At 40.8% G+C, this 12,463-nt stretch overlaps 1 protein-coding gene across 2 annotated transcripts; it reads right to left on the bottom strand.

The window, feature by feature from the left end:
* Nucleotides 1-1,306: 1,306 nt before the first annotated feature.
* Nucleotides 1,307-12,128, bottom strand: gpc2 (glypican 2). Of its 2 annotated transcripts, none has more exons than XM_062426251.1 (11): nt 11,951-12,128; nt 9,932-10,090; nt 8,657-8,791; nt 7,239-7,414; nt 7,026-7,106; nt 6,427-6,592; nt 5,635-5,765; nt 4,655-4,795; nt 3,699-3,835; nt 2,209-2,387; nt 1,307-2,050 (listed from the first exon to the last, which is right to left on the bottom strand). In XM_062426251.1, the coding sequence occupies exons 1-11, from the start codon at nt 12,126-12,128 to the stop codon at nt 1,773-1,775; spliced, it is 1,761 nt and encodes a 586-aa protein (XP_062282235.1). In that variant the 3' UTR covers nt 1,307-1,772. The 2 variants fall into 2 exon arrangements, with proteins under 2 accessions (XP_062282235.1, XP_062282236.1); XM_062426252.1 differs by having other exon boundaries at nt 2,215-2,387.
* Between the last annotated feature and the right edge of the window lie 335 nt (nt 12,129-12,463).

The following is a 12,463-nucleotide window of genomic DNA, read 5'->3' as shown; positions in this document are numbered from 1 at the left end:
TGCTTTTGAAATACTGTGAAACACTTTGTTTCATTTGTGCAACATAATACTGTGTTTGTGTCTAATACATTGTCCCTATAAAGACTTTGTTGAAAGGTTTAATTTCAAAATGAGATTTCAATCTTTTGAAATGTTTGACACAAATACTACAAATATAACCGCTGGCATCAATGGTTGGTTAATAGCAATAGTGAATTTTGTACCTTTTACTGATTATTTCTTAAGGAGAGACATTTTAGAGGATCATCTTTGACATGAACAATTTGATATGTTTCAAAATGAAACATTTTCTCTTTCTTTGTATTGTACAGTGAAGTGTGCTTCTGTTACAACAAAGTGGGGTTTTACAAGTCTTCATTCTACAGAAAAGTGTCTGTTCACAGCATCTATACATTCTTTTTTCTATTCTCCACCTTTGTTGCTGTTTTCTTTTGGGATCAAATCAATCAACTTTCATCACCCCCAAGTCCATTCTCCTCTTCCATCCCTTCTTCATTATAACACATTCAGCATATGAAGATTAAGAGCCATCGTCTCTCAGTTCTTGACAGTCTTTTCGTAAACGTTCAATCCAATTTTACATCACATTGTGAGCCCACTCAGTGTTTTCGTCATCTTTTGTTGCTTTTAGGAAAAATAAGTAGAAAAACGCACTATTAGAAAACACGCAAACACCTTCTCAACATGACCTCAGACCATTGTAACATGAAACTAGGACATACAACAAACAATATAAAAACATCATACATACAAACATATCCACACTCAAAGCTAACTATCCCTGGTTAAGACTGAAAATACCATAAATGACTGTAGCTGGTCTGGTATATCTTCTGGAACACTATTTGACACTGATTAAGTGTTTCATTGTGATTGGTTTGATATGCTGGTCTAATAAATACAACTTGATTTTTTTAACCAGAGAAAGTCAATGACAAATTCTTCTTTTAGAAGATAAAAACACTCATCCTTTTCCTTAAAGACCATAACAATAAAAACAACTGAATAATATAACAAATAAATTAAAGGCATCAATATATTACATTAAACAACTTCTTGTCATTACAAGTAATGAATTTGAGTTTTTACGTACATTCCAAGTAAGCCCCTTGTTTGGTTTTAAGAGTCATCCTGCTGACTCATTTTTAATTTCAGAGCCTAAATACGGAGCTTTAAATGATTAAATTACATCTTACTACCTCTATTAGACAAAATGAACGACAACCGGACTGAAACCAAGAACAGTTAAATTAAATGAATTTCGTGAAAAGATCAGCAAAGGAGGTGATCAAATCAGCTGCTCACTGAAACTACACAGTAATGACTGGCACAACTACTGTAATTTCTATCTCACAGACCACCATGAGAACATCAGCTCCATCACCCAGACATGCTAATTCATTCGTTGCTTGCTTTTTTGCTTTTTGTCCTTTTTCCCATCGACTAAAACACCCGAGCTCAGCGTATCGCAAGACTCTAATAGGTCAAACATCTTACAGAATGGCACTAAAAGATGGTTGTAATTATTCATTAAGCACTGTTTGTAATCATAAAACATAGTGCCTTTTTTGTGGCTTGGGCAGTAGGAAAAAAAATATTAATTTTAACCCATCTATTTTGTGATGTAAACAGGTTCTTAATTATTGCTAAATTAGCCTGTTTCGTCTTTTTCTGCTGGTGTAACCAAATGGAATGATATTTTTTCTTCATAATGTGCTTCAGACACCCAAGATGACATACATTTTCCTTCATTTCCAGGCTGCAATAAGCAGCTATCTCCACATGAGGGCAACAGTGACCGTGAGAGGTAAAGACAACAAAGGAACCAAGGAGAAGGTGAGGCAACTGGTTGCTGATTTGATCCTCCCATGGCCGTTATTTCTGTTCCACTTGGACCCGTTTCTTTCTCGGACACGAGGAGGTTTAGCAGGGTTGGAAGGAGGGTTACGTGGTGGCTTGTTGTAGGGAGGTGAGTACGGCCCATAACCTGGCCAATCATCATTGTACCTTTCACCATTATCTCCACCCCCTGAACCACTGCCTTCCTCACCTGGAACGAAGAAAAAGAGATTTCTGACTGATGCATGAAGTGAAAGTCCATAAACAACATCCACATGCAAGATTTAAATTCTAAATTTACCACTATTTATTTATAAGTAATACTCCTTTACGGTTATACTACACAAATACAGACTGACTGTCAAGAACACTCACTGTCCATGAAGTCCATGTCCTGTCCACTCTGAGCGTGTCTTAGTTTGTTGGTCACCACCCTCAGCTCCATGATCAGCTGTCGGGTCCTCACGTCCGGCCTGGCAATGTCCACCTCCACCTCAGGGTTGTTGATCTGGCTCACCAGCCCGTCTCCTGTTACATCTGGGAGATACCTGGAAGTGTACACACAGAGGCGTCCATGTATGAAAAAAAAGTCATGGATGCACAAAAAACTGATCTTTTCAAAGCAAAGTTTGGCGTCCTCACTCTAGATCTGGATTTCTTTAACTGCATGTTATTTTTCTGATACGCGAACAAGTGTGATTGACTTTACATTTGTGGTCCCCATTTGTGGTTTACATGCTGTATCATATTTACAGAACACATGTTTTGATACATTAACAAGCTATCTTTAATAATGTTTAGTAATGTATACGATACTTTTTTTGCCAAATTATAGTAGTGGCATGGTTTGTGCAGTGGTTCACACTGTTGACCCACAGCAAGAGGGTTCAAACCCACCAACTGGCTGGAGCCTTACTGTATGGAGTTAGCATGTTTTCCCCAGGCTTGCGTGTGTTCTCTCCGGATACCCCAGCTTACTCCCACAGATCAAAAACATGCAGGTAATTGGTGACTCTAAATTGCCTGTAGGTGTGAATGGTTGTCTGTCTCTATAAATTAACTCTGTCGAAGGTGTATCCCACCTCTTGCCCAATTTCAGCTGAGATTTGCCCCAACTACCCCCCAACTGTCTAGAGGATATGTGGTAAAGAAAACGAATGAATGAATACTTGAATGTTTTTGAGCTGCAACGATTGGTCAACTAATCAATAATGATTCATCTATCATTTGAGTCTTTTCTTTTTGATTGACAAATTCATTCTAGCTTCTCAAATGTGAATATTTTCTGGTTACTTTGGTCCTCTATGACAGTAAACTGAATTTCTTTGGATTGTGGACTCTTGGATGGGAAAAAACAAGACATCTTATGTTGCATATCTGGCTTTGTGAGACAGCGAACAACATTTTTCACCACTTTTTGACATTTTATATAGACCAAAAGACTTAAAAAATCAATAGGTCAAGAAAATAATTGTCAAATAATTAAATTGTCCATAATTAAACAATAATAGTTGTTTCAGCCCTGTGCCTAATAAAGCTTGAACTGCAAGCATCATGAAGATCATCCATTATGTAGACTTGTTTTTCTTCTCTGTATCCCTCCTAAAACACACACACACACACACACACACACACACGACTGCAGACCACACACTGCCTCTAAATCAGCCCAGATACACGGTGTTGGGCTGTATCTGTGCAAGCAGACCCACGCAGACAGCATGTGGGTGACTGGTGGTGGCAAAATTAAACAAACTCTCTTCCATCTGTTGCGTCCTTCCACCTCTGCAGCATCACTCACTCACTCCTCCGCCTATACCAAACCCCTCCCTCCATCCCTTCGCTCTGATCTTGCTCACCTCCCCCGGGTCTGCCCGTTCCAGCAGCGGTCCTCATTAGTGACGTCGGCAGCTATCTTCTCATCATTGCAGATGGTGTGTGGGAGGGACACCCAGAAGCTCCGCATGGGCCGAAGTCGCTCCTTTAGCTCAGTAACCTGTATGGAGGCGGAAAGAAAATGGCTATGACTCAGGGCTGGTATTAAAGTATCCTTGTTTGGTATGGCTGGCTGGAGGAAGCATATGGAAGCTAATGTGCTTGACGCAGAGCAAAGTCAAAACCTGACTGCTTTAGTGTCAGTTTATCAACAAGATTTCTTTTCTGATTTAAAAATAGATATGAACACTTGGTTTTGCTCTTGGTTTCATTTATTCTCCAGCATTTCCATCTAGTGTGTCCACTCTTTGGTCAGAGGAATACTGTCTGGGCTCTGACTGCTGCACTCTCTATTTTTAGTTGCTCGTACTAAGTTTGTTCTTATTCTACTGCTGCTTGCTTGATTGCTTCCCTGTTTGTCGTACCTTTGCCTTTTTCTCTTTTGCGGTGTTCTGATACAAGCGTAATGTAAATATTTGAATATGCTTAATTGCAGTTTCCCATGGGAAATTAATTTTACATAAAGACTCTAATAAATAAAGTGAAAGTGATTAAGAATATTATCACTAACTGTGAAGTTCCCCTCAGCTTTATGGAGCACTTTCGTATCTTTCAGTTGATTTGTTTTGGTTTTTCCAGCAAGTTTTCTGTTTAATTTCAGTATCACCACTCTCGTCTGCATCATTTCAAGATGCAGCAGGAAACTTTTTTTTATTTTTTATTTTTTTAGCAAAAAACACTTTCTTATTCAAGAGAAGGGGAATGTGTGTCCAGACTTTTGACAGGTGTTGCACATTTGCCAGAGATTGTGCCAAAAATCTGTTAATGCAGGTTTAAACTGTTTTAAATTCATTATTCTGCTTCACCCAGTCCTCCTTACCAGTCGGTCCAGGTTAGTGCCTGCAGCAGTGGTGGGTTTTTCCTCGGGGCTGTAGGTGCGAAAAGGCCTCCTGTTGCCTCCTGAATCTTTGGGTGAGCGTTTGGAACGAACTGGCCTGGGGTTTCCACAGCCCTGGAACACCTGAGCAAGACAAAACCAAATTAACACCATGGCATTAACAACCGGTGTCACAGAAGCATTATTATAATCCAACATAATGTGCTCATTTCAGGAAATCTTAAATTCCTACACAGATAATCTCTGTCTTCAGAAGACAAAAAAAAGCCCAGAAATGCAACATTTATCATCAGGAGCTTTAAGCTAACTTTAGTGTTATTGAGTCAAATTAAAGAAGTGAGGCAATAAGTGTACGTTTCTTCTTTTTTTCCCCCTCCCCCAGCGACAGTGGATCAACTTAAACGATGTAATTTGATGGAGTTTTGCTTGCAACATACCCTCCATAGACACATTCTCCATAACCTCCATAATCAGACTATTAGTGAAATGCAGCAAACACAAAAACCTGAGCAGTAAAGGAAAGAACTTCTGCTCTGTAAAGCACTGCTACTGTACCACAAACCAGAAGCTGTTTCTAACGAGATGTGGGCGTCTCTCTGGTGGATTAACTCCTGGGAAGGCTGCCATGTTTTAATCATGCTGTGAGCCTGTCATGCTCGCTGTGTATAAATCCTGTCAATTTTCTGCATGTTGTCTTATTAAGAAGATTAAAATTTTAATTAAACAACAATCAAGATTAAAGCTTGTAAGAGTGATTTTTTTTGAAGATGATAGAGGATTCACAAAGGTTCAACAAATACAAGACAGCTCACTGTTTTTTATGGAAGTCCAACTGTCAAATTATAGAGCTGAATTCAAGAAAAACATTAACCACTGGAATAAGAGATTCCTAAAAAATAGTGAGAGGTTTATGTATGTCGAAAGGGTGTTCTTCTGTTAAAGTCTGTCATCTGCCTTCTTGCCTTAGTGGAGATGCTGACACTGTTTTCCTGCATGTGCATGATGGCTTCAGACACTTTCACCGAGATGGAGTCGGCCGCGAGCTCCATGTTGAACGGTCCCTCTAACTTCTCTGAAACCTGGTACAGTGCATCTGATAGAGGACGCAGGGAGAGACAGAAATAAAGATGGCAGGGTGATAAAGTTTTCTATGACTACATTCAACCTAGCTCTTCTTGTCAGTGTAGAAAAAAAAGGTTACTGTAAAATTAGGAGAAGCAGGATAAAGAGACAAGAACAGTGGCTGAAAAGTGAGGGTGGAATAGGTTTGGGTGCAGTAGACATGGGTAGAGTGATGAAAGGTGAAAGGAAGCACTGCACATGAAAAGAAAAAATAGAGGATATCTATGGGTTTGATGAAAGGGGAAAGGAAACATAGGAAGACAGATCAATTGTGGAGGAGCAGAGAAACATGAATGATTAATGGAGGAGGAATTAATTAGAGGGAAAGGAAGTGAAAGGTAAATGAGTGACAGAGAGAAATAAAAGGATTCTACTTTTAGGTATGTTCAACTTAATAATCATAATAATTCAGAAAGTAGTTAAATGTCATTTGAGCTGACCAGGTTTGTCAAGGCTCCAATAGCATGAACAAATGCACCATATGAAGTACTGTGCTTCTCTGGAAATACATAATATAAACAACTAAAACATAAATACGTCATCCACCTGACCCCAAACCCACTTCAACATCAATAACAAGTCAGTATGTATTATTCATCCTCCAAAAAAGCCCTCCTACTCCCATCACCCACCAATGAAATTGTTCCATTCAGTGTCCAGGTCGGCCTGATTGGCTAAGCATCCCTTCATGACATTAAGGCACAGGGAGTGGCAGGGCCGCAGGGAAGGCATGCCTCGACACAGCGGGCAGTACCACTGACGCATCAGGCCTCGCACACACTCTGAATCTGCAGTCAACTGAAAAACAAAGCAGCGGATGGAAGAACTGGGCCAGAATGAACAAATAAAACACTGCCAGAGATGTTGAAGAATTCAAACCTTGCACGCAAAACAAGTAGTCTTATTTTAGTAACCCGCCCTGTGATCCATTGAGCTTACCTGGCTCATATTACTGAGTCCAGCCTTTTCTGCAGAAAGCAATCAGTTACTGCTGATGATAAGAGTTTCTATTTTCAAGGTTTGATTTGTCTTCTATTTAACAACTTAATACTGTCAACCGGCCAAATACAGTGAACGTTCAGTCTCTCAACTAACTTTTATGTCACCTAATTGTAAAGCCGTCTGCAACTTTGGGCTATACCAATAAATATGAATCTTATTATAAAAGGAAACTCTTCTTTTTTAAGTCCTCACTTTAGATTTTCTACTTTTAGACACGAGAGGAACTCACCTTTGTTGCTTTGTTGACAATATCTCGGCCGGTAGCCAAGCCTTGAGATAGTGCTCTGGCTGCAATAAAAGCCCTGGACACCTGAATTGAAAAAGCAAGAGAGCACAATCAGATAAGTACTTATAATCATTCTGCATACCTAGACGTATGGTTATAGAGTGTCAGAGCCATTTGTTTTGTTGCTGTTAACATGTTTTATCACAAGTCACACACTTGTACGCGCAGCTTGCGGGGCACATCTCCAAACGGCTGCAGCTGTTCGGCGTGTTTGCTGACACACTCCAGGTAGTCCTCACTGAACTGATACTGAGGGTTGACCAGAGAGAAGACCCGCTCCACCAGTCTGGACCAGAAGTCTGAGAAAACCTCTGTCAGACTCACACTTCCCCCTGTGGACAAAAGGGCAACTGTCAAATAACATCTGTTTTTGTATTGAAGCCTGGTGCTTGAAGGAATACCGCATTTGGAAAAGAGAAACTATGATGTGCTCCATTCAAGGTTTGTCAAGAAAGAAAATACAGACAATATTTTGACAAATTTATCTGATTTTTATCATACAGTGTAATTGTTTGGCAACACAAAACGCAGCACAAGCTGTTTGGAGAAATTTGATGGACACTGCTTTAGATATTTAAATGCCATGCTGAGGCTTTGAAAAGATCACCTTCAGAAAAGAAAAGGCTGATATGATGGTAACTATGGGAACTCGCCACATTTAGCCCTCCTACAAACTAGTCCTACACAAGAAGGTTCAGATTACTGGTGAATTTTCCCTTTTGGGTCAAAGACACTTCCACACAGTGACTCTTAGGTGCAAGTTGGTGCCGAATATTAGAATCAAATGAAATACACATTTTAGGAAATGTAATAAATATGTTGTGCACACTGCTCTATTTCCTGGTTTATTCCACTAATTCTGCATTGGTGCTTGTCAGTGTCTGTTCATTAGGCAACTGGCAGACAAATTCTGAATATGCGACTCTACAATCTGTAGTCTACTATGCAGCCTGAAATTAGCTATACATGCTGTTTGGCAGACAAAGACAGGTTGACTAAGCAGCAACAGCCTGCAGGGAGACTTGCCAGCTAGCGGCTGTAATGCCAAAACAGAGCAACTCGGAACAGAAATAGAAACAGTCTGGCATCCATGGGATTCCAGTTCTCTCTATCTCTTTTTTCCCCTTAAATTCTTCTTGGCATTTCAATACTCCTCAAAAGACAATACTGCTGCTTCAGTGCTGTCCAGAGTCACTGTAGATTTACCAACACCCAGAAGGATGTAGATGGATAAAAACTAAACTAAACTGCCAGTAAAACAAGGATTTGTCACAGCTCAATCATTAACCAGACAATGTCTTTAGTATTTATGTATTCATTAAACTCATGTAGACCATATAAGCATCTTATAAAATGTGTTTTTTTTTATTGTGTTGATAGTCAAAGGAAATCTGGTTTCGGATGTGTTCCTTTGACTGTCTAAAGTGACCAATGCTTATTTTTATTGTTATGCCGTGGCAACATCTTCCCATTTTCATTGAAATTGCCCAATTGACTATCTTAATATACAGTGTATGTTCCAAATCTCCACTTGTGTCAACAGCAGCTGAAGAGGATAAACTCATTGAACTGACCAGAATAATATCTGCGAAGCTCCACAAACAGCTCCTGGAAGACGTGTGCATTCTGGGTGAAGAGCCGCCCGTAGGTCTTGGTAAACATCTGGTTCATTGACTTCTCTGATAAGTCTATAAGCTCTCTGAAGAACTCTGCAGAAAGACAGGAAGGACAGAGATGAGAGAGAATCTGTCACCCACCTCTATTCTTCAGATATCTTAGCCAGGTCTCCATGTCTGCACCCATTCACCTCCTCCTCCTCCTCCTCCTCCACCTCCCAGACTAACAGCTAACAGGGACGGTTACATCAGATCCTGCACACTGGTAAATGAGTGTAACAACATGTACTCTATTTAAAATAATCTTTTTAACACTCATATGCAGTCTCCCACTGCTTCAGTGTCTTTAAATGATTCATCATGGACATTATATAAAAGGACGATGAGGGAAAAAAAAGGTGATAGCAGTCCACAGCAGGTAGGAGGAGAAAGTGTAAATTCAGCTCTGAGCTGCGACTGCTACAAACCAGCAAGCATACATACAGAGTTTCAGACAACGTGGGCTACATTCTCTCAAATACAGACAGTGACTCAAGCTGTTGGGGCAGGTTTTCTACACTGACCAATTGTTTAAAGGGGCACTTCACTTAATTTACAAATGAAGGTCAGTTTATTGGCCATGATCCGTCCTACTCAGCCTGAAATAAAATAAAATGTATCATATCTTCTGTGGCTCTGAGTGAGCTTTACACTCATAGTGATGTCGACGCGGTTATCTAAGCTTGAAGGCTACAAACTATTAACAGGGTGTCTGCAGTGGGGGTGTGAAGTTTAAAACCATGGGCATTTACCAGACATGACAGGTCTGATTAAAGTTGTGTCCAGTGTTTTTGGATTCTGATGCTTTGATTTTGACCATTCTTTATATGTCTTTATAAAAGTGCGATACTAAATCAGTGGAGTAACCTTTAATTTCAGGACCTTTCTCGTGTTGATTAAACATAAATAAGAACACTGCTAGAATCTCTGCAATATATATGCATCACTTTGCTTTTTAGCTTCTACAGTCAATTCTGTGGCTCAGACATCTGACCATCTCAGAGGAACTGTGCAGTCGGACATCCTTCATAAGTTTTTAATGAGCTGTCACTCATCACCATTGACCTGGTTGATAAGTGTGAGACGAGGAGAAGATGAGTGCACTTTTGTACCAGCTAAGGAGAACAAATCTTTTAAAATGAGTTAAAGATGATTGTTTAAATGGTTATTAAATGTGCGAGTTCTGACTCTCACCATCAAACCTGCGGTGTCTCTGGGTAAAGGTGGTCAAAAGGAACTGGCTGTTGTCCTCGACAGTTTTAAGGAAGTCCCTCTCGCTCTGGTGAGCCAGCGTTTCCTCCATCTGACTGGAGCAGCAGGTGTAGTCCTGAGGACAGAGCCGCAGGTGCTCACCTGGACCAAGTTAAAAGCAGGCCAGAAGAGAATGAAAGGTTAGCACTGATTACACATGCATAGAAACATATGTGGATTAAGCTTTATCATAACACAGCAGCTTGTAATATCACATAATCATGTGGTGATGTTTCTTATTCAACCTCAACAAAGACCCACCTGCGTTATTATAATAACGCAGGTGGGTCTGTTATCAGGTTAAAACAGACACTTTTTGTGAGACGGTCAATTCCTCCACTCATTAGTCTGTTCTGTTACTGTGGGGAAATCTTATCAAAGATAAGGGTGTGATAGAAAATTGTAATTTCCCTGCATGAATTATTCAGTCTCTGTCTGTCTTTGTCAGCTCAGGTTTAGTCTTTGATATGTCAGAGGTAATGATATGCAAACGACAAGGGGGGGGGGGGGTTATGGGGCGGGGGTTCAGGACAGGACTCTAAATGTGCATAAGCTTGATTTCTTTCTTTTAAGTCAATTTTACACCTGGTACAAATATTATTGCTGTCAATACAGTAAAAAGTCTCACTTCCAACTCCACCCTCACTGATGTTCCTCTCTGCCTCTTTTGTTCTCTCTGTGTGTGTCTCACTATTAGCCTTCTCTCATCCCTCTATTTCCATTTCTAAACTGCCTCTCTTCATCCTTCACTCTCCCGGCCATCTGCTCCCCTGGCCCACGGGACAGTGAGCCAAGACTCAGGCAGTGATAGCCCAACACACAGACACATACACATACACACACACTCTAAATCAATCAATATTTCAGTTGTCTGAGTGACTCACACACACAGCCAAATTGCCACAAAATAAATCCAAACACAGCGGAGCTCTGCAAAGTCTGCATTTTTTTTGTATATATACATTTTACATGTATGTTTCGGTCTGTCTGAGGGTAACTCTCTCTCTCTCTCACACACACACACACACACACACACACACACACACACACACACACACACACACACACACACACACACACACACACACACACACACACACACACACACACACACACACACACACACACACACCATCACACTCTCACTGCTTTACATGCAAAGCTGAATCTCCTCTGAAGAAGTAGGCTACATCTTCAGACACTCAAGTGCTCCATCATTTAGCCCCTCACTTTCCACAAATTTCCACTAAAAATCTAAGCAGCCCCTCCACCCCTACCTCTTCTCCACCATCCAAACCCCCCTTCACCAAAACTTCAAATGACCCAAAATCCAACTGTTTGTAATCCATATTATATCTTTTTATTCAAGCAGATTAGATTATCACCAGCGAACAGAGCCTATGGGTATATGCAGGGATTTAGCAGTGGGCCAGTAGGCAAAGACTAATTAGGGGCGAGGTTCTTTGTTGCACCGGTGTTGGCAATTTGCTCATCCCCTTAATCATCCTATTTAAACAGCACAGAGGGGAGGAGGGGGCGGGTGTAATTTGTTTTAAACCACCGTGCATTGTTTCTCTTGAGGGAAAACTCACCATGATATTCCTACATTGTGCCTCTGGTGCTTATTAGTGAGTTTTGAGTCATCTTGTACTTTTACGTATTACTTTCTTTTGATTAGTGCATCTGTGGTAAGCTATTTAAAGGATATAGTGCTCCCATAATGGTTTTGGATTGAGTCTCTGAGGCTGAGCTGTGAGTTTATAGTGACCTTAATGTGCATCATGATATTTTTTTTTATCCCAGTTGAGACAACTAGAGCATGCTTACCTGTACAGTATATGAAATGTTATTTAAATTAAGCCCATGTTTTTAAAAAGATAACAGAGGGATTTTCCTACATGAGTCCCAAAAACCGTCCGGGGATGTAATTCTCCCTCCAGCAGGCTAAACACACAGTCTTACCGGAGATTTGAGTCAGCGGAGCAGTGCCTGTGCTGTACCCTTTCTCCGAGTACACCTGCCGGGTGTCGGAGCAGCTCCTCCCCGCAGCAGCCACGGGGCTCCTGGTCCCCGACAGGGCAGCAACCGAGCAGAGCAACACCAGCAGCGGGTACCTGGAGAAAGATAGCCGGGTATCCATCTTCACCGCAGGGCTTCACCAGAGAGCAGGAGGGTGCCGGTTTATATACAAACAGACTATGGGTGCAGCAGCTTATAAATAAATGAATGAATGACTGGCCGGTTTAGATGCAAGCAAAAGTAAAAAGAGTAACAGTCTCCCAAATCGTCAGTCGTTTAAAAGTCATAGTATTCCCCGATAAGTTCAATGCACAGATGCATCTAGTTTTTCAACATCACACATATGTTTCCATCGACCGTGTCCAGTTAATTTGTCCTTTCTGTGAGATCCGCTGTTGTGGATGTAAAGGGAGAGTGAATGGGGCACTCCCGTCCCTCTCAGCATCATCAAACACT

This window comes from Scomber scombrus, chromosome 9 (genome assembly GCF_963691925.1).
Source record: "Scomber scombrus chromosome 9, fScoSco1.1, whole genome shotgun sequence".
NCBI classification, from domain to species: Eukaryota; Metazoa; Chordata; class Actinopteri; order Scombriformes; family Scombridae; genus Scomber; species Scomber scombrus.
Note: the sequence above shows the minus strand (reverse complement) of the source record. Positions and strands in the feature narration are given on the sequence as shown.